At 45.3% G+C, this 22,699-nt stretch overlaps 1 protein-coding gene across 1 annotated transcript; it reads right to left on the minus strand.

Annotated features, from left to right (window-relative positions):
* Positions 1 to 511: 511 nt before the first annotated feature.
* On the minus strand, positions 512 to 21,803 carry RIC-3 (RIC3 acetylcholine receptor chaperone). Its single transcript, XM_070525146.1, has 6 exons — positions 21,353 to 21,803; positions 17,361 to 17,449; positions 15,648 to 15,773; positions 14,541 to 14,688; positions 13,568 to 13,740; positions 512 to 12,957 (listed from the first exon to the last, which is right to left on the minus strand). Exons 1-6 carry the CDS (start codon positions 21,498 to 21,500, stop codon positions 12,769 to 12,771), a joined length of 873 nt encoding a protein of 290 aa, XP_070381247.1. The 5' UTR covers positions 21,501 to 21,803; the 3' UTR covers positions 512 to 12,768.
* Positions 21,804 to 22,699: the final 896 nt, after the last annotated feature.

A 22,699-nucleotide genomic window follows, 5' to 3' on the forward strand; every position in this document is an offset into this window, starting at 1 on the left:
GTGCTGGTTCAGCCAACCTGAGAATGACGGTGCAATACTACATGGATCTGCCTAAAGTTCATTCTTCTGGCATCAAACGGCTCTGAGACTTTGCAATTTGATCACTCTTTAACAAAAATGCAACAATTTTCAATGATTATATATGTATGCAGATATACCTGCTTCCTTAATGCAATTAGGAAAACATGACTGCTTGAAAAGTCAGAACAGTAAAGTTGTAATAAATATGGCCACAAGCACATCTGAAGGCACAAGCATGAAGATTTGACAAAGCTGTGTGCCACTACCCATAGTTCCTGCATTAGCTGCAAGATCGCCCACGCCAGAGTTCCCTCTACTCATTTTCACAGAAAACTCTATACTCGAGACTAGATAGAACCACTGACTAGAAGTAATCACTGCTGCCAGCTTGGTCTGGCACTAACAGTCTACATCAGATAACAGCGTCTCTCTGTACACTTGCAAAGGAAGCAGTCTTGCATGTCTGTTTTCCACACACTGCAGATGCCTGCATTCACCAAGTGCAGTCACAGTGGAAAAAAAAAAAAAAAAAACATCCACACATGGGGAGAAGCCATCACTAGCGTACAGATCAATAATTGTTGCGATAAACAATAAACAATCGACGTAGGCCAATGCACAGAGAAGTCCTTCCAAATTTGCTTCTCTATATTTGTGAATGACGCAAAGAAAAGATTGATGAAAAGAAAATACGCAATTGTGTAGCTGGAAGTTTAATGAAGGAATATGCAGCACCTTTCCCTTATACGATGCGGCAGTCACGTGATGTCAGTGTGTGTAAACAAAGCAGGATAACCAGAATGACACTGTCAATTTAAGAAAGAAGAATGTAGATCTGCTAGCGGGAAGATTTTCAAGGTAGCTCCAATAATTAGATTTTTGTTTGAAATCTTGTGTCTATCAAGTTCCATTACTCTAAATAAAGGGCGTGCTGCCTTTATTAAACTATGAGTAGGGAGAGTGCGCCTTTTTTTCCATCTGTCCCATGTTTTTCATGCCTTTCACAAATACGTACAGTAGAAACCTCGTTCATACGTTCGCGGGGAAAAAAAAGACATGGAGAGAAAAACGTATTAACTGCGAAAATGTACATCGTACAGCTGCTCCTATATTTCCTGGGTTTTCCAGGTGCACAGTTTTGCCCTGCACCAACAACGCCGCCTCAGCCAAGCATGTCACAGCCAGATCTACAATTTCTCGGTACAAAATTTGCATGCAGTGTTTCTATAAATCTGTGTATTGACCTCCACCTACAGTAAGGTTATGGAGCCTCTGGGAAATAAAAATACAGTTAACAGACTTCAGTCATGGATTGGAAGAGATGTAATTCATTTCAGTGGAGTGTGATTATGGTCCTGTTGGTGAGGTGCATGGAAAATCAAAACTGTGCAAGTGGGTAGGAATTTGTTGTACAGTAGGACTGGTATGCAAAACACTGACACAAGTACAGGAATGTTGTCCCTGTGTTCTCATTTTCACATTTTGTACACCTGCCTTTCTGTGTTGTAGACTTAATCGGTAATTTATTTGGAAAAAACTGCAGGCTAACATTTTATGAATGCGCCTGAACAGTGACCATAAGTGAGTTAAAATTTCAGGCTCTTGATACTTGCATCTGCCAGACAGGATGCATAAACATCACTCTTCACTGCCCACAGACACAGGTGGCCATTTACGCTTTCATTGTTTTGAATACGGGTGTAACTCCATGTTTAATGTTTTACTAGTGATGGTAGGGGGAGTGACAACTTAAGAATGTGAGCTTCTTAAAGCATACCACGTTTATTGCGTGGCTCTTGACTGTGTTAGCATACCATCTGCTATGCTCACGAATGCTCTTTTTGTTTTAGCTTTCACGGAAAAAATTTTGTTTGCACTTAATGCCACCAAGCTTACTTAACAGACGCACACACAGTACTTTAGTGAACTAATAAAGAAAGTGGACGATGCGCCTCTGCATTCAGCGGACATTCCTGACTAGCCAGTTTCATCTGTAGAGGACACATTGAGATATGATGAAGAGCTTCAAGCCAAAAGTGAAGAAAAGCTTGCAATAGTATTTTTGATTTACTGTTGCCTAAGTTCACATTTCATACCTTCAGGGATGCTCTATGTTTAAGTGAAGGTTATGTGTTGACATGCTGGCAGTTACTATTTAGTGTAGCAGTGACTGATGAAGTACAATGTCATATGCCCACTTGCATGCCTGTGAGTGTATAATTTACAGATATGAACGTTGTTACTCTGCTATATTATGAGCAGTGACACAACACTGCCTTTATTGTTTTTCATGCTTTGTCACACTAAGCATCCCTTTTAAGTGCATACGAAACAGTAATGGTATATACACCCCTCCTTTACCCTGAAGGTTTCCCATGTTCGCTGCACTGAAACCATCGAATGTTATCTTATGTTGGGTTTCGAGCTAACTCGTTCTTTCAAATTTTCATGGCACTTTTTCTCCTAGAAAAAGCACATGAGCAAAGGGGGCGAAAGTGCACAGCAACTAACATCTCGCATCCTCAAGAGCCTGCTGTCTTGGAATGTTGCTGGTTCAGAGTGAAAGGCAAGAAGTCCCGTGACCTAAATATCTGCAAGCTGATGTGCAGTATGTTATGTCTCATTATAGAAGATTTTGCCTTGAATTTTTTTTAATTTCTCATTGTTGATTTTTAATGTTTCATTGTGTATAATGTTCCTGAATAACCTGAGGATAAACAACTGAGCACCTGTTCTGTGTGCATCGTGAACGCGTGGCTGGAAGAAAGCCAGCCTTCCTTTCTTTTATTGCTTTCTGTTTTGCTGACCCCCCGCAAACTCCGAGCTTTTAGCGTTAGAAAGGAGCTGCTCCCTCCGTTTGGTTTCTGGAAGTGACCCAGTGACGACGCTTCGAGGTGTTGGGAGATGTTTCCCGGCCCTAGGGGTCGACAACAAGGATGGAAAATGTGGTTCGAAAAATGCAGGACGGCCAGACTTACTCCACCAGACCTAAAGACAGGACCACTTTTTCATGGGCTGGAAAACTGAATGTTTTGTGTGTTTTTACCTTCCTTTTTTGAACTTCTCAGTGTGATTAAAGTTTGTTTTAAATGTTCAACTGTGTTCAAACAGTTATCTAGCTGGATAGTGGACACTGTGATCCCATCAAGTGCGATTTACTAGGTCAGCTAGTAAAAAAGGGAAGTTGACTGCCATCAGCCGCCAATTCAACATCCACCAAAGTGGGACACGTCGCCTCGAAAAGCCTCCGGTTTGACCATGACATTCGCCTACTGCAAGAACACAGCATCGCCCAGGAGTTGACCGGCTGACAGCACACAGGGCAACGACAAGGTGGGCTTGTTTCAAATTTCATCGTGCAGCTTAGCAGGCTTTACTACATACGTCCGCTTTGAGTAGGATAAGTCATGAAGCACGCATGCCAAAATGGATCAGGACAAGCTGATGCCTGAAACCTCTGAAGTTCTGACAGCAGAGCATGACGCTTCCACGACAAACATTTGATCACCAAGACAACTACGTTTTCCATGAAAACTAAAGAAGTGCATGAAACGAACCGCGAAGAGCACTGTCAGAGAGTTGATGCTGCCTGAAAGAACGTGGAGATCGCTATTACCAAAGTGTCATGGGTGAAAGAGGAAGACATTAACAGTGCTGCAATGCAGCTTCGTGCAAGCTATGTGTGCTATGAGCACGTCACCACCAGATATGCTATTTTTCTCACCAAAATGAACAGATCTGAAATCCGGCAGGAATTACACCTTCAGAAAGCAATCAATGCAGATCGTGATGTGACTGTGTGTGACAAGGCTGCAGAATGAGAATGCGATCACTTGCAAGAGACGTCACAGCACTCTTTATCGGCCCACTGAAGTGTTTCTCCAAGCTCACGATGATCAGGCTTGTCAACAATCATCCTAGCTGCCGTACAAGCACGTGTGCAAGCACAAGCCATCTGGGCCAGAGCAGAGTTTGGTCACAGAGAGGCCATGATGCACATTGAGAAGGCAAGAATCGAGATTGAGTTGGATATCTTGCAGCATGAAAAAGAAGCGGCAGCTGCAGATGCACAGGCGATTGCGTTCGAGGCAGCTGTGGAGCAGGATGGTGGGAAGGGAATGCGCATGCTCCCTTCTGTGGACCTAACGCAGCGAACTAGGGGCTATATCGATGAACAGGAAGCCCTACGCAATGCTGCGCTTGTGTTTACTGAGGTGGCTGTTACCAACTCTAGCGGTGACGTAAACAATGCTCACACGTCGCCGGGAGTCAACACAGCTGTGAATAATTCGATGTGTCAGCAAGCTGATAAACAGCCACTGTACTACCATGTTGCCCTTAACAACCCAAGTTCAAAGCATGCCGGAACTACGAGTTGTCCTATGTACTTACTAGTTGACCTGCAGCTGCCTGTGTAAGCCCCTGCACACAGCAGTTCAAGCTCAGAGCTAGCTGCTGTCCTTAAATTCTTGTGACGCAAAGACCTTGGTTCAAGTGGTCTTACCAAGTTTGATGATCGACTTTTAAAACTTTCATGCTTGGAAGTCATTGTACAAAAGTGTCATCAGAGATCTAGGACTTTCTGCCCAGGAAGAGCTCGACCTTCTCATCAAATGGCTTGGCCCTGAATTGTCACATCAGGCTCGGTGGTTGAAATCAGTGCACGTCGATGACTTTACAACGGGCTTGAATGTCGTGTGGAAACAGCTAGACGACGTCTTTAGGCGCCCTGAGGCAATTGAGCTACTGAAGTGCCTGGAACACTTCCGGAAAATATCTTACCAGGATAATACCAGACTGCAAGGGCTTGGAGACCTTCTCCTAGAACTCGAGGCTGCGCCAGCAGACCCCCGGCAGGAGTCAAACAAGCCCGCAATCGAAATTCAACAAGAACGTCAGAGCCTTGATCATCAAGGCAGCACGCATGCCAGCCATGCCACTGGAAGAAAGCAAGATAGTCATCAGAACCAGAGGGGGACTGGACATCGTCAAGACCGGCACCACCACTGTCGCTGTGGCCATACTCGCCATGACCAAGATCACAAGTGAGGAAAGTGCCGCGTACATCATCTTCCCCAACACGCAACAGAACATTATGGTCATCAGTACAACGAATGAAGACAACGCAGCAAGGTACGCTAAAATCCAGGAAATCTCTATTTAAGGCAAACTCTACGAGGTCAGTGCATGTCGCACGGCACCTCACGACACCGTAAAGGGCATCATCAGAGGCATCCCCATCGACGCGAGCGCCGATGAGCTAGATAGGAACATCGTCAACGAGAGGAACCCACTAGCAGGGGGCGCAAAGAGGATTGGCAGCACGACCACCGCGATTGTGGTGTTCCAGGGACCCAAGGTACCGTACTTCGTCCGATACTGAGTCACCCTGATACTGTGCCGCCTCTACAGGAAACAGATTGACGTTTGCCAGCAGTGCGGCCGAGTGGGACACTGCAAGGACGTGTGCCTGACCCCCACAAAGAAGACGTGCCTGGCTTGCGGACTTGCGAACCCTAAAGAAGACCATCGCTGTACCCCAATATGTAAGTTGTGCGGGGACGAACATCCAACCAGAGCCCGAACATGCAAGGCGAAATACAAGATCCCCTATGTAGTGCGCAAGCGACAATGGGAGCGCTGACAGGCTGAACGCCAGCTGCTTTCAGAGAGTGATTTCCCGCCACTCGACAAGCTGCCAGCTGCGCGAAAACCAAGGATCCCAGCTAACATAAGGCTGCACAAGATAGCGTCGAATAGGCAGAATGCGCTGAATGAATTTTCTCCAGAGGACTACGCCCAGGGTCTGAAGAACCTTGACTTTGGCACAGATGCTTCGCTTATGCAGAGAAGTCTCGGTCTACTGTGGGATATAGGCAACGACAGCTTCATCTTCAGGGCTCCTCTTCAAGACAGGACAAATATGCGGTGAGGAATGTTGTTGACCGTCAACAGCCTTTACAACCCACTAGATTTTGTGGCTCCAATAAAAGTTCAAGGCAAGTACCTCCTCCGTGAGGTCGTGGCGAAGGGTTATGACTGAGAGGAGCTGGGAGGAGTAGAAGAAATCTCTCCAGGCACTACACCATCTTCACGTGCAAAAAATGTATGCGCCAGTCCCAATGCTTGAAGCTGAAAGTAGGGACATTCATGTCCCTACTTTCATTCATTCATTCATTGCTTGAAGCTGAAAGTAGGGACATTCATGTCCCTACATTCATTTTTTTCAGATGCATCCACAATGGCCTTTGCAGCGGTGGCACACCTACTTGCGGCCGACAAGAAAGGAAACAGACATGTTGGATTTGTCATGGCAAAGGCCAAGCTTGCTCCACAACCAGAACGCACCATTCCAAAGCTTGAGTTGTGTGCAGCGGTGCTTGCTGTAGAAATGGCGATTCCATACTACGAGAATTGGACTTCCAGCTGAACTCGGTCATGTTCTACACGGATGGCAAAGTGGTCTTGGGTTACATACACAATGAAACAAGGTTCTGCATGTATTTGGGCAACAGGGTGTGGTGGATACGCAGCAGCACGCAACCTGAACAATGGAAATAGGTTCACACAGAAGAAAATCCAGCAGACCAAGCCACTAGCATGATTCCAACGAGACAGCTTAAGAGCACCAAGTGGTAGTGCGGACCTGACTTTATCTCACGATTAGAGCAGGAAGCATGGTCTACGGGTTTCACCCTCCTAAATCCTAATGAAGACCGAGAAACACACCCTGAAGTCTGCACTTTGGTGATGGAGGTGAACAAACGACAGCGACTCGGAGCTGAATGCTTTTATAGGTTCTCAAAGTGGAAATCTCTCACTTATGTGGTGGCAAGTCTGATCCAGGTTGTCTGTTGCGCAAAGAAAACATCAGAAGAAGAGGTAGCTCTTGCTGAGGTGCTCTCCAAAGCCAGACTCGTTGTCATTCGTACGGTACAGAAGACAAATTTTTTTGATGAGATACGCTGTATCCAGCGAGGAAAGCAAATTCATAAGATAAGCTCGCTTCAAAGGTTTGACCGATTCCGAAACGCCAACAGCTTGATACGTGTCAGCAGCTGCTTGGACAGAGGTGATCTTCCGGATGATTAGAAATACCCTCTCTTAATGCTGGGTTGGCACCATGTCGCGACACTTCTCGTGCGCCACCACCATGAATGTGTGCAACATCAGGGCCGACAAATCACAGAAGGAGCCATACGAGCTGCTGGGTATTCATTTGCCGGAGGCAAACGGTGCATCTCACCCATGCTGGAGGCATGCATTTCATGCAAGAGGCTGCGAGGGTGCTTTCATGACCAGAAGATGGCTGACTTTCCGGCAGACCGAATCAGCATAGATCTTCCTTTCACGAATGTTGGAATTGATGTTTTCAGTTCCTGGACGATTGCCTCTCGCCGAACGAGAGGTGGTGTTTCAAACAGCAAGCACTGGGCACTTGCTTAAGCACTTGCGCAGTGTACATTGAGCTGATCGAATCAATGGACACGTCGAGTTTCATTAGTGCCTTCCGAAGGTTCCTATCAGTGCGATGACCCATCAAGCTAATACGCTCCGACTGCGGGACCAATTTTAGCGGAGCGTGCAGAGAACTTGGAATTAGTGCAGACGGCATTCATCGTTCACAAATAGGCAAGTTCTTCACAGGAAACGGCTGCAAATGGATATTCAATTCACTGCACGTGTCCCATATGGGTGTTGCGTGGCAGTGAATGACCGGCGCTGCATGCCGCATTCTTGACTCAATGCTCACACAGTCACATCATCATCGACTCACGCATGACATTCTTGCAACCTTTTTGGCAGAGGTTGTGGCCATCATTAATGACAGGCCCATAACTCCCACTTCATCTGACCCGGAATATCTCACCATCCTAACTCCGGTGACACTTTTAACCCAAAAACATGGAAGCACATCTATAACAACTGGGCAATTAGACATAAGCAACCTCTACAAACAGCTTTGGCAACTAGCACAAAACATGGCTGAAGAGTTCTGGAAGTGCTGGTGCACAAAGTATGCTAATACTTTGCAGCAACGGTGAAAATGGCAAGCAGCAAAGCCTGCCTTCAAAGAATTGTGACGTGGTTCTACTCAGGGATAAAAAAGCAACCCGCGATGACTGGCCCGTCGGAGTGATTACACAAAGCCTGGCCAGCGCGGATAGAAGGGTGTACAAGGTCGAACTGAAAACAGCCAAAGATGGGGTCATTAAAAACATTCTTCCGACCAACAACAGAAGTTGTGCGTTTGCTGTCACCGTGATACACTCGTGCTGTCTAACAACAGAAGACACCACACATGCAGTGTTCTTTGCACATTGTGGACGCGCAGCCGGACTTTTCTTTCAAGAGGGAAGCGAGCCTTCCTTTCTTTTATTGGTTTGTTTCGCTGACCCCCTGTGAACTCCGAGCTGTGTGCGAGAAAAGGGAACCGCTTCCTTCGTTTGGTTCCTGGAAGTGACCCAGTGACGACGCTTCGAGGTGTCGGGTGATGTTTCCTGGGCCTGGAGGACGACAATGGGGGTAGAAACCATGCTTCGAAAAAGTGCGGGATGGCCAGACTCGCCCCATCGTCACTTTTCTATGGGCTGTAAAACTGAACGTTTTGTGTGTTTTTAACTTGCTTTTTTCACTTTCTCGGTGTAATTAAAGTTTGTTTTAAATGTTTAACAGCGTTCGACCTATCACCTAGCTTGATAGAGGACGCTTTGATCCTGTCAAGTGCGATCCGTGAGGCCAGCATAGGACCTGTTACTGTGAGACAACTGGGTGCAGTTACTGTTGTGTCTATATTTACTTGTATGCTTTTCTAAAACTGTCTTATATGTAAACAATGTATGACCACCCAGGGCATCATTACTCAGCAATTTTGAGCAAGCGAGAGCCAGTAATGGTTGTGAAAGTTCTTGTTTTCCAACCCAAAGATACCCTGCTTACTTTAAGAAAAAAAAAGAAACATGTTCTTATGTGTGTGCAGGCAGCCTGACCCGTGACACATACTTCAGGGCCACTCTGAAAGACATTCAGAGTGGCCCTTTCAGAGTGAAAGACACTCTGAAAAAGCAGGCATGTGATGGTTTCAACATGTTCCCGAGAGGGTGGCAGCAGAGAGATCAACAGAGGCCCACTCAGCATGATGAAACCCATTCTGTGATACCATAATTTAAAGGTGTTGACAATAATTTTTATAATACTCATTCCTTTTTTCTTTTAGTGCAACATAATGTTTGCTAGTTCATTCATTGTCCATTCGTACAGTTGTAATATTGTGGAACACTTATCTGAATAGTTTGTCAATTATACATCTATCCCATGCATTGCGAGAGCTCAGGGAACACTTAAAAATTAAGCGTGCTGATTTTGATGTTCACAGTAGTCGTCTATTTAATACTTATGTTTACTGCTTTTACCAGAATAAAAGTGTTCTTTTTTTTCTGTACGAATGTTTCTTCCCGAATTTTTTAAATGGGGTCTCCTTGGCAGGTCCAATGTTAGAGAACTAAAAACTTACACCATATAAATCAAGTAAAATATGCAGTGTGCTCATTCTACACTTGCCCTTCTTCCTCATTCTCACGTAAAAACCTCTGTGACAGTCCAGTACATGAGAAAAAATGAGACATCTAACATCCCAATCAAGTACCACATGACACATGACTTTGGGACATCCCCGGGAGGTTGTTTTTTATCTCACTTGGGTAGCGTTCGGGATTAATCTCAGTCATGCCTAGGATTTCCATAAAATCCCGTATGGGACATCCTTCATATGTCCTTAGGATGCCTGTGTGTTGTTGGGGTTAAATTGAGCTGGTAGGCTGTGCCGGTTGCTGCGGGAGTGGAATGTGATGCTCACATTGTGGTGCCTACAGCAGGGAACGGTGCCACGTTTGGGTTATTGCCTATTAAATGCGTTTAGTAAGCCTTCATTGGCACCACGCGCTGTGAAACAGTGAAACAGATAGGTGAAGGTGCTTATCACAATATATTCATTGGTTGGCAGCGACAGCTGTGAGCGTGGCGTGCAACAACCTGGGAGGAGATTTGCCGGTACAGGAATAAGAAACTGGGTGCGCACTGGAATTTTCACGTGATACAGACCAGCTGGCGAGCATTGTGGGGAAGCTGATGCAGCAGGTGGCTACTGTTCTCGATCAAGCACACCTAGAGCGTTTTCTTGTTTACATGGGATCTAGTGGCCAGAAAACGTATCATACCATCGCAGTTTGCCAGCGTATTGAACGTTAGTGCTGAAAGGCCGTGTTTTCCAGAAATGCACGAACCGGTAAAAATGAAGCGTAACTCAATTGGGTCATTTTTCTGTGTTCTCGACTGCGAATGTTGGCATCGAGAAATCATACGTAACAGGATCGTGTCAACGAGGTTCTACTGTATAAACACCAACTCACACAGTTTTCTATCTTATTTGATTCTCCTTTTTCTTCTATTGGAAGGAAGAAAGCCAGATGAGTGCTTTTCACTAGTTCCTGTTGCTTCGCTGTCAGTTTTGCTGATCACCACGTGTTTTGACAGATGGTGCCGCTATACAACACACAGCAATGGACCCTGCAAATATATAAGCTCAAGTCTATTTCGTTTATAATCAAGTGTGCTGTGGTCTCCTTAAACCAGATCAAACAACCATCCATGGCTAGTGTGCTGAGTACGGCTCTTGCAAGCAGCAAGTGTGGCTTTCCCTCACAACAACAGGCGCTTTGGCACTCAGGATGGTGGAACTTCCTGCAAACCTCCTCTCTTTGGAAGTGTACAGAGTAACTACAATAAATAGCAATGCATAAACCACAAAAACATAAATAAGAATCATGAATCAAATAAGTGCTTGCCCATAGAGCATGCTGTATGAATCTTTGTCTGAAAACGAAACAACAAAGCATGGCGAGGTGTGGAAAAAAATTCACAATAAATTTATGCAATGTGTTGTTTGACACTGAGACTTACTCGCCAATGCGGTTGAGCTGGTCAAACTGTATGCCATGTTGTGCATGTGTAATGGCATATTTGTCTGAATGAAAGAGCTGTTATGGGGCGTAGTCTCTTGCACCAGAGAAACAATTTAAGTAGCTAAATATCTGCTGTTCTCACCGACCGGGAATCGATGAGAGAAGTATAGCTTGTTCCAAACTTTTAACATTTGCATGCACTTCAGTAAGCTTCACTTGAACAAGCTACCTGGATGCACAAGAACAATGCACGTGTAGTAGAAATTCCTAGACCTGGACTAAAAACACCGAATAAAATGCTTGGAATCCAAATCAACACTTAGCTTCTTTGAGTGACATCTTGCATTTTCACATTTGCGTCTTGCATATTTCACAATTGTAAGTTAAACTAACGTAGCACTTGTCAAAGGAATGTCGCATACATCAATCAGTACAGCAATCAACAGCCATATTGTAAGCCTTCCACAATGGTGCTGGCTTACCTGTGTCATGTTAGTCCTACTTCAACATCTTTGTTGACACATGTTGTCCTAATAATAATGACAATGTAGATGATTATGGTAGTGATGGTGAGGCTAATAAAACATTGATGATGATGGTGGAGGTACTGGAGGAGAGGCGGTACAGTTAGACTTCAATATAACAAAGTAGCATTTTGCGGAAAATTTTGCTCGTTATATCCGGTATTCTTCATGAGAGAACAAAAGAAAATCAGCAACAGCAAATCTGCAGTCAGGTCTGAGCAATATAATTGCAACACCAGTGCAACACAGTGGTGTTGTTACTTCTGTGAGCACTTAGGCTTTGTTGCTACTGTCCTGCGTAATATTTTCACCCTTGTGCAAATACAAATTTGCTTCGCTATAAACAATATGGCTTGGATCCCACATTCATGGTTTAATTATAGTGTTAGAACACTCATTCAAATAAAGCGTGACCAACCAAATGTTAGACGTACTTCATTACGTACAATTAAATGTACAATGAAATAATTATGTACAATTAGGTAATAAGGAATGACTGATAGATTGATTGAATTCATTAAATCCGTGTTCATCATATCGAGTTCAACTGCAGTGATGACCGCATCAAACTGGTTCTCTGCTATGGAACAGCCACTGCATATCAGGCCTTCCAAGCTGGCTTTGTCTCGTTTCCAAAGATAGCTACACATGGGCTTGCCCTTTGCTATAGCTAAGTGGAGCAACAGTTCATGGGACAGGACAAACGGCGTGAACAGACTAACAAACGAATGTCTGTCCATTTCGTTTGTTTTGCCTCATACACTGTTGCTGCAGTTTGCTGTAATGTGTACAAACCAGCCCAAATTAGCATAGAAGTGTTAGTTTAGGCTAGTTGGTTGAACATCGACACACTGAACAAACAGCGAAGACAAAAGGACTTTTCCTCTTGCAGGATATCTTCCTTGCTTCCCGCCTTTTGTCTTGCATACACTTCTGTTGCTCAAATAAACTACTAGGTGATAGTCAGTGCTTATGTTGTTGTCTTCCCGTAGTCCTGTTGTCTGCGCTGTTTGTTCAGTGTGCCAAAACTAGTGCACTTTTGTTGTCCTTTGTTGCATTCTCGAGTGGCAGCCAGGCCAGTGCAGATGGAGCCTCTGCTGTCTAGCAGCACTGAAGCGAACTACTCAGATTCTGCAGGACTGAGTGCGCAGGAAGGTGATAGCCGCTTCATCCTGCCTCGTTGACGTCGGGTGCCGAGACAGTAAATTTTGCCTCGCCTTAAATCGGCCCGTGAGCAGCGTTTCTTCTGCCCCGTGGGATGCTTAGTGGGCAACAGCCTCGCTGTCCGGTGGCTGCAACGCTTCGTCCCCGCTGTCTGCTGTTCCGTCCGAGCAGGAGTCTGGTTGTGAGCCACCCTGGCAGGACTCTCTGCTCAGTGGTGCACCGCAACGGCAGGCAGGCTCGTCCTCTGATGTCTGATGCGCTGGCCGACGATGCCGCAAGCCCTCGTGCTGTGCGAGTGCATGGAGAGAGAGAGAGAGAGAGAGAGAGAGAAAATTAACAAGCCCTATTCCAGGTCGTCCATTGTATAGAAGGCTACGATACGTCCTTTTAGCACTGTAGCATCATTGGCATTAGCTACGCTGCTGACAAAGAAGACTGCCACGCGAACAGCTGCCGCGAATGGGTGTTCCATCATCACTTGCGCTGGCCGCAGCTACTGCTGCTCTGCACATCTTTGTATCTGCACTATTTAATAAACGTGGCAGTGGTCGCCTTCACGACGTGCTCCACAGCAAGCAATGATCAGGTGGTGGGTCCTGAACGTGGCAAATGTGCGCCACATGCATGCAAACACCGCAGGATTAGCGAAGGCTGGCCACACCAGTCTTGGCCATCCAGCCACAGATTGCGGTCACAATTGTGCAGCAGAAAGAAAACTAAGCTAGCATGTTAAATCTGCATGCGGGCTGTCTGACACAAGCATAAATAAGCTTTGCCAAACTTGATGGGGGCTTTGACGACATGCTAGTTAGCAGGGTATAAACAAGATGTAACTAGGCAACGCTCAGTATAATGACCATGGATATAACAAAGCAAATTACTGATGTCCTCACTCACCCGCTCATGCAGAGGCGTCTGCTGACTTCCCTTGGAGAGCTCGCGGACAAGCAGGTTGATGGAATGGCTCATGTTGGTGCTCGCTGGCTGAGCCCCACCCGACTGGCGAATGAGCAACTGCTGCAACAGCGCCTCTGTCTGTGCCAGGCGCCGCTTCAGCTCTTCCACTTCACCTGAAAGAGGGGAGAGCGGTGCACGGTAGTGTCATGGCGGCCATGCGTGCAATGCTGCGTCATCAACAATGGCATAGTGGTGCTGCTTTTTCACGCTTCTACCACACTCCATTGAGACCAGAGTGTGTGTGCTGTGAGCGGAGAACTGAGGGCAAGAAATGAGGCATACGCACATTTGAGAAATGTATGCCAGATGCCGCTGTCCTTCCAACAGCCCCCATCTTTCACTAATGTTATCGGTTAATGTTAGCTGTATACTGACTAGCGGCAGTGTTCGAACACAAATGGAGCCATCTGAGAATATTTCCTTGAAAATAAATAGGAAAATAATAGTGTTTAAAATGCAAACTAATAAAATGAATAGGAGCTCATCATTCAGTAAGTTCAACTTCACCAGCACACATGGTATACTGTTCCAAATTACCTGCCTTCCATAGTTGTTTCTGAGCAGTGCAGGAGACAAGATGCTATGAGGGGTAATTGCCAAAGAACAGCACAAACACCGACCGTCAACTGAAAGTTCTCCCATTGACAGGAAAAAGTAAGACTACAAAACTTATATGCTCTTTGTAGCCTTCCTTTTTTTCCGTTACTAGGTGACCTTTCAGTTGATAGTCAATGTTTGTGCAGTCCCTTTGTGTTCCTTCTAATTGTGTCCATGTTTTTCTCGCCTGCCTTACAGTAACACCATAAGCAGCTTCAAGTCGGCATTCTAGAGCCGTCGCTCCTTTTGCGTACCTTGAACAGCTTCAGCTAGTGATGGGTGGACCAGCAGTGGACAGCCGGGTGCGACCACTCACCCAGGGGAGTCTGTCGTGAAGAGTCGCCCGGGTGGACCCTGCGGCCCGGTGAGCCAAAGCCCGAGGTGCCTCGCGGGTCGGGACGTGACCATGGCTCTTGGTTCACACTGTCTGGTGCTGCTGGAGCAGGGGGCTTCTTACATACCAACTGGCCCCCCCACGAAAGGAATTGAAAAGGATTCACAATGAAACAGTGCTAACTTGGGACAGGCACATAAATTGAAGAGAGGACAAGAACCAGCGCTGACTGTCAACTGGGAATTGTTATTACAGACGAGAAATATACCAGTTCTTCATATGTAGAACAGTAAAAAAAAAAGAAAGACTATATGCCAAATCTAGGCCAATGCCGTTTTTGCAGGTAGGCTACATGGTTAGGTGGACATTAGCAGCAAGGAAATTTTCACTTATAGTTTTGCTAATTACCTAAAATGTTCTAATTTACATTTTCGAACACCTCCTTTCAGATATCTGTGCTCAGAATATCCTAGAAAATGCTTTGTCATTTAAGTTAAGTCTGTACTGAACTGTTAAAGGCACGCACTTGGAAAATTTCACACTGAAACGACACTGTCTTTCGCAGCACATATTAATGTTGCAATAAGTGTGCACTGAAGAGAGCATTAAATCAGTTTAGACTGGTAATGCATGAGTTAAACCTCTATTTTCATTCATTCTGCAGGGCTGTATATATATTAAGGGTTATATATATATATATATATATATATATATACAGAGAGAGAGAGAGAGAGAAAGAGAGAGAGACAGTAGAATCTTAATGATACGATTTCACCTAATACAAATTTCGGGATGATACAAATTTTTCTGAAGTCCTGACCGAAGTTTATTAGCACACAAAGTGCTAAAGTTTGGATGTTGTGAACCATTTCTTGTGCCATGGCGCAGTATATGAACAACCAAGCTGCGACACGATCCCCGGTGGAGCCTGTGAGGATGTACCGGCATAGTGGTAGCGCCAAGCACTGACTGTTGTCAGTTCAAAGCAGCTCAGTTTAAATTTTCGCAAGTGATACACACAAGCCTTCACAAGATTTTATAATAAAGTGCTGTGTGTCTAGACAAAGACATGCACCGATATCAACTAACCTTGAGCACAGTGTAAAGAAAGAAGACGACCACTCCAATCGTGTACAAAGGCATCACGAGGTTCATGGTGCCACCCGTCTTGGCGGCCTGTCGAGGGGGCTGGCGCATCGATGGATGTGGAAATGGCTGCCACAGACATGCAACGGTTTTTCTTGTTACATCAAGCAGTAAGCACAGAGCAAATAGAGAGAGAGAGAGAGAAGGCTACATTACTTCACTTTTGAGGGTGATCACTGTTGCACATACTGTTCCAATGATTGTGACACAATATTCTAGTCCTCCATGAAGAATGCATAAAGTAGTATGTTTCATCGCATTTTGTCGCATAATGTTCCAATGATTGCGACACAAGATTCTAGTCCTCCATGAAGAATGCATAAAGTAGTATGTTTCATCGTATTTTGTTGCATGTTGTTCCAATGATTGTGACACAAGATTCTAGTCCTCCATGAAGAACGCATAAAGTAGTACGTTTCATCCGATTTACACTGTAACGTGGAAGCTGTGAATTACACTGTCATGCGCATGCCATCTGTGGTGAAAAAGCATGTTAGTCAATGTAGAGTGGCAAGATAAACAATAGAAAAGACAAGATATCAGCGCAGAATGCATGGCTGCCTCAATAAATTTTTGGAGATTGCACAAAATTTGGCAGGCGCACGCAATAAGTGGCAATGGCTGTCACTGTTGCTTAACTTTTTTGCCCTCATTGCTACAGTGCACAACTGCATTATGCACAGTGGTCTTGGTGCAGCAAAAGGCGAAAGCTGTACTGCCCTTGTATGTCAACTTCATTACGGAAAGGCAAGTCTTGGGACAAGTTGCGAGGCAAGGTATGCAGGTGCGACCAGAAAGCTGACATGATTGGAATAGATGGCCGTGGTGTTGCTGCAGGCAAGGTAAGGCCAGCGTACTTTGCTGGCAATTGCTTTGCCTGCACATCCCTTTTGCTATTAGCCCGGGCATTTCACCAAATGTTCATAAATTTGGTGTCTCAGAGGAAGGCAGTCGACAGGCTTAGAAACCTTTTCCTGACTACTCTGGGATCGGCGCTGAGCGTGCCAAGCACAGATGTTTCTCTGAGCACACCGAAGTGATTTGTCGAAGGACGGCTCCTGTAGCCTTCCTTCTTCAATTTGACAACCTACACTGCTGCTTCTGCTGTGCTCAGCCCTGAGCACGAAAGCGCCGAGTTTTATGAGCACCCATGAACCTGAAACCTGAACAAGTTTGCAAACATTCTCACGACAATAGTACTGGCTTGCCTATAAACGTATTACCATTTGCGGAATACCGGGTTACCAGGGAGGTGCACATCACTAACAGCACTGGCAGCCACTTCTTTTGATGGCCAGCTTAACCAGAGAACACACAAAGGTAATACTGCAGTGACATGTCATATTCTACTTAACTGCTAGTGTAAAGCATTGGTAGCGAAACAATCATTAATATGCAGTTCTTATATGATTAGCATTCAATAAGAACACTAATGCAATATTAAAATTATTCAAACGCATTGTAACAGGGTGTCTTACAAAATGTTGTTACCAGCTATGCTACTGCTGTCCACAGTTCCAGCAACCCGGTAAATCTGCAACGGTAACAATTTTATACAGACATGCTAAATTCTCTAATGCCTGCAGTGCAAACAGCAGCAACCTATGTCATGAATGGCACAAGTGATGCCTGCGAATGTGCAAATGAAATACTCACACGGCCCCTTGCATACTCTGGGTTGTGAGGTCGGGCCTGGCCCATGGCTTCGTACGTTTGTGGCTGGGCCCCTCGGCCTGGGATCAAGCCTGCACACAATTAATTCCAAAGCACATGCAGCATAAGTGATGAGTGTTTCTCAAAAGTTAGTCAGATTTCGGGGTACTTCAAAGCGTGCAGTCAACCACACACTCAACACAAATTTTTGCACAGCTAGAGTTCACTCAATTACTGACAATATTTTTTTTCCTTTTTCTCTCTTTCGCCACCTGTGTTGCCTGTGGCTTGCTTCAACAAAGCAACAGCACTGCTATTACTATATGCAACACCAGTACAAGCATACCCCGGGGTGGAACACGTAACACAAACATTTTGTGCATGACGGCTCAAAATGTCAAAGAACTGAAGTGACATTACATGTCGACAAGGAATACACTGCAGAAGGGTTGAAAATTGAGCTCGCTGGTACATTGACATTATTGGAACAGCACTAAATGACGGGACAGGAAAGACAACACATGACTGCAGACTAACAACATCAAGTCTTGCCTCACAACAATGAGCGACCTCGTAGTAGCTCAATTTGTCAGGAAACTATGTGAAACACTCGACAGCCACGTAATCAAGGTATTCCACATTGCAGATGACTTTCTCGCAGTCTACAGGGCGTTAACAGGTGAGACTGCAGAAAAAGCGAGATGAATTTCTTGTGGTGTCACCAGAGTGCTAGGCGAGTTTGACAACAGAAGAGCTAGCAGTTGATGCCGAGCTACAGTTTCTGGACTTCAAGCTGTTCTTTTGTGAGCATCATGTGTGCTGGAACTACGCCCTGTGCTTCAAGAAAAGGCTCTTGCCTTTTTTATCAGCACACTGTAAGACTGCGAAGCACGGTTCTGCCAGCAGAGCACTGAAGAGAACCCTCAACAGCTCATGCCACCACTAAGTGGGAAGGAGCTTTGAGACATAACTTCAGCACTTACTTTCAGCAGGTAACACAAGCGAGGTTCTGGTGGGCATCGCTGACAAGTTTTTAATGGAGCTGTGCATATGATGTGACAGGACCTAGGCAAGCCAGTCGAGGGCCACCGTAGTGATCTCGCACGTACGTATGTACATAGGGTCAGCCATTGCCTCAAGAAATAGCTGGTGGAGTTGGAGTTCACATTGCTTTTTCTGCACTGAACAAGCTAGGCACGTTGTGCAGGAAGGTTAACCGGACCGAGCCGAGATGCGAAGTTCGCAGAAAGAAGCACGCACAGCAGTTGTGTGCAGTTGCTGTTGTGTACGAAATCCCCCTGTTCTGCAGCTGAAACTATGTAGGACAGACAAGATGGTGCCTCAGGGAACTTGCTTGGTCTCTCAACACAGAATGTGGGAGCAACCTAGCAGTTAATGCAGCCTTGTGCAGTTGTACTCCAGCTTTTGATAAGTGTCACATCCTTAGGCAACCCAAAGACCAAAGAATCCGCAAGACTGTTGAAGTGTACGCGATTGGTAGGAGGGGCCCATTTTATGTAAGTGTGCCATCACTCTGTTTAATTGATAAAGAACAAAATGATCGGGATGGTTAGATAGTCTGATCAAGTGGCTTGGCTGTGTCCTCTGGTTTTTGGGTTGGCTACTTGGTATCGCACTGAACTGATTTTTAACCGTCTGCACATCTTAAAAGAAAAATTGTTAGTCTGCGCCCATGTGCTGTCTTTTTTGTCCCATTGTTTAGCACTGTCCCAAAAGCTTTAAGGAATGTACAGTAGACTCTCCTTAAATGGAACTCGAAGGTGCAGAAAATGAGGTTCTGTTCATCACAAGCTTTGTTTATGCAAAGAATGCAAAAATCACAATAAAATCACTTTATTTCAAGAGCATTGAGTGTTTTAACTTCCCTGCCGATAACAAAGGCATTATTGTACACTCTGTTTGGAATATCACAGCTTCTTCGGCACAAGCTATGCGTTCAAGCGCTCTCGCTTTTTTTGCCATCATGATGCACAAAGGAACATGAAAACTAGGCAACTGAATGCTGTACAGCGGCTGCTAATGCCACGACAACGCCTCTGGCTGATTGATAGCACTTTCTTGAATACTTGGCATCATTGTCTCCCATACATGTCGACCCGCTTCTGTTTGATATGAAGTATGATGGTTGATAACGTAGGTGCACTTTTGGTTTCACTTCTCTTTAACCGAAGTTCACAAAAAGAAGCGTTTCGTTTAAATGAACTTCGTTAACATTGTTCCTATCGGTATCCAACCAAAATTGGTACTCTTGTTCTATTTATTCGACATTTTCGTATAAGCAAGTTTTGTTTATCCAAAGTCTACAGTACATAGTATTCTGATATCGTCAAGAAATGCTCAAATTCAAATGCGGACAATTATGAAACTACTCCAATGTGCTGTTTTGATTCCACGTTCACCTGCATTTGTAACAGTGGCTCAACTTAGATTCCAAAACGTCCACTTGGGACTACTCCACGTTTAGGCACTGGCCACACTGTGACTGCATGTCGCAGCGCAGTTTGAAACACCGCTTAGGCCACGAGGGCTATCGGTCCGCTTCGTACCTACAGATTTACCCACGACTGAGCTTTCATTCAAAGTTGAATTAAACAGACATGTAAGTGAAAAAGCTCTCTGCCTCCACAAACTTCAATGTATAGGATGCCAGTATAACAACACATAAGGCTCAATCTTTGGATCAGAATGTGCATATGCCTCAATTACACACATGAGCATTGAAGCTGTCACATGACTGTTGCAGCAGAAGAGATGGTAGCCTGTGCAGATGAGCTGACTACGGCACGTCTTGCAGCCACTGGCACGTGTTTCACTGCTAGTGTGAGCTGGCTTTCAAGCTCTTTTAATTTTGTGGAGGTCCTGTCCATATTTATTGCTGTAACTATCAACGAGACAAAGATATGTGGGCTTCTAAGGGCGTTGTGCTTTAAATTTTCACTCTGCCCATTGTCCGGACATCGAGTTTCTATATTAACAAAGTATGCACTGGAAAAGTTTGGTACCTGAAAAAATTGCCCGCAAGTCGAGTAATTGATACTGTAACCTATGTCATAATATAATGATTGAGGCCTGACATGTGTGTTCTGGCCAGAAAATGGTTATTGTGGTTTGCTAGACTAGCGACAAACAACTTATTGGGATATATCAAAGTAAGGCGCCAGATATGCTGCGGCGGGGTGTGCTGCATTTTCTGGTATGCATAGTAAAACTTGGCTTCAATCCTTGCTTTGCTTGGCGCTTGTGTAAAATCAAAGCAACCTTTGTCGGCTGGGTGCAGGTGACCTTACACTAACACTCACAATTTATGCCAAAACGCCCTGCGTTTAGAGTAAGTGGTCCTGAAATTAGAAAGAGCCCTGAAGGTTGTGGTTATCTGGAGACGTATTCTGCAACGATCACTTTCCGCGATAGTATCGCCTTGGCCGTACGTCAGGCGCGCTCTGATTGGCTGGTTGAGCAATATCGGATGAGCTGATTGTCTGTTTGAGCACTACGTCACGCGAAGGCGATAGTATCGCCCACCTGATCGTCGCAAAATACGAACCCCATGCATCGAACATGCTCTTCGACCAATATGTCAAGCAAGCAAGAAAACTAGCTATAGCTCCATGGTATTTGTATCACAATTTGTAGGAGTGGCTGCAAATACACTGGTTACCCACGCTTCTCTACATGTGAACTGAACTGGCTCTAAGGCCAGGTCAAGGTAAGTTCGTGACACTCAGGCTACATTGCAAAAGTTGAATAGTAACGGTCTTTTTGCAGTATGCGAGTTTCCACTATGGGAGGCAGTCAGAAGGTGACTTGACTGTGCATAAATTACGTGAAACAAAGCTTACATTGAACACTTCAGGCACAAGTAGAATATGCTTTCTGCTGTAATCAGAGTAAATTGTGGCTACTGTCAATGGAAAAGACGAGGCAGCTGAAAGTTGCATTGGCAGCTGCGTTGAGGCGAAGAATGAATCGCTTACCGTCCTGTCCTTCTTGTGCCGAAAACGACATGGAGAAAGCAGCCTGCATCATTGGATAGAACACTTTGGGCCAGAGGACTGTGAAGCAACCGACCACGATTGCAAGCACGGCGATGCTTTTCCCAACGCCAATATCCGAATTCGCCATTTTACGGAATCGCGCTCACGGAGTGCGATCAGTTTCGCTCCCGGTGTTTTGCGGCTAAGCGCACTTGCCTGCTGGTAGCGCCAAAACCGTAGCTGGGGTCGTGGTAGCTTTGAGCCTCTATGCTTTGAGCACTTTGACGGGGAAAATGAGCGACGCGATCAGAAAACACAACCATATAATAAAGAACCAACTCGCCACTTCTCGAAATGCCAGTCGAAATTTTGAGATAGAGTTACAGAGACGTCAACTTGTCTAGCATATCTTTTAGCCCGTGACATCCTTACAACATGGCGCCCATGATGTCTTGAGCGTTTCTGGCTTATGCATTCGAGAAGCAAGGCCTCTGAGATCTGCACGAAGTCGTCGCTGGGAAATGTATGTGTGGCGCATCCCTTGAAGAATCCTTGAAGTAGCCAATGCAGATCTCAAAGGTGATGATTTTAGACTGCAGATGCCGAAACATGGAGTAGTTTTTTTTATTCCTGCATGTGCCAAAAGCATGGCCCAAAGTAGTGTCCGAATCCACACACCCTCTGGATAACAATACAGATCTCTAATGCCATGTTTTCGCTAGTTGCATGCGGCGGAAACGATAAAGGGAGCCAGACACCTTATTTCGACTGTCGTACTCCGTTGCCATCACCTATCGCAGCTGCACACAGACCAAAGCAAGCGCAGGTAGTGTGCAGTAAAATCCTTTGAGATCTGCACGAAGCCATCGTTGGGAAGCGTATATGTGATGGTTCCCTTGAGCATCCTTGAAGTAGCCAATGCCAATCTCAAAGGTCATGTTATTAGACTACAGATGCTAAAACATGGAGGAAATTTTCCTTTCTGCTTATAACAAAAGGTTGACCCAAAGCAAGATAGTGGGCAAATCCACACTCCACCAATGAAACCCTCTGGATAACAAATGCTAATCTCGAAGGCCGTGTGTTTGCTAGTTTCACGCGGCGGAAGCGATTGTGAGAGCCAGACACCTTCTTTTGACTGTCTTACTCCGTGGCCATCACCTATCATAGTTGGACACAGAATAAAAGAAGCTCAGGTAGCACGCGATAAAAGCTGTCCATACATTTATGGAAGGTGATGCTTCTTGCACAGAGTTTCTCACTATATTACCTAGGGGAAAATTTGGCGCTGCTGCGCTGTAGTATTCATGAGAACTTAAAGTGTGGGACTAGCGGCTGGGGAAGCGC

This window comes from Dermacentor albipictus, chromosome 9, assembly GCF_038994185.2.
Source record: "Dermacentor albipictus isolate Rhodes 1998 colony chromosome 9, USDA_Dalb.pri_finalv2, whole genome shotgun sequence".
Taxonomy (NCBI): Eukaryota; Metazoa; Arthropoda; class Arachnida; order Ixodida; family Ixodidae; genus Dermacentor; species Dermacentor albipictus.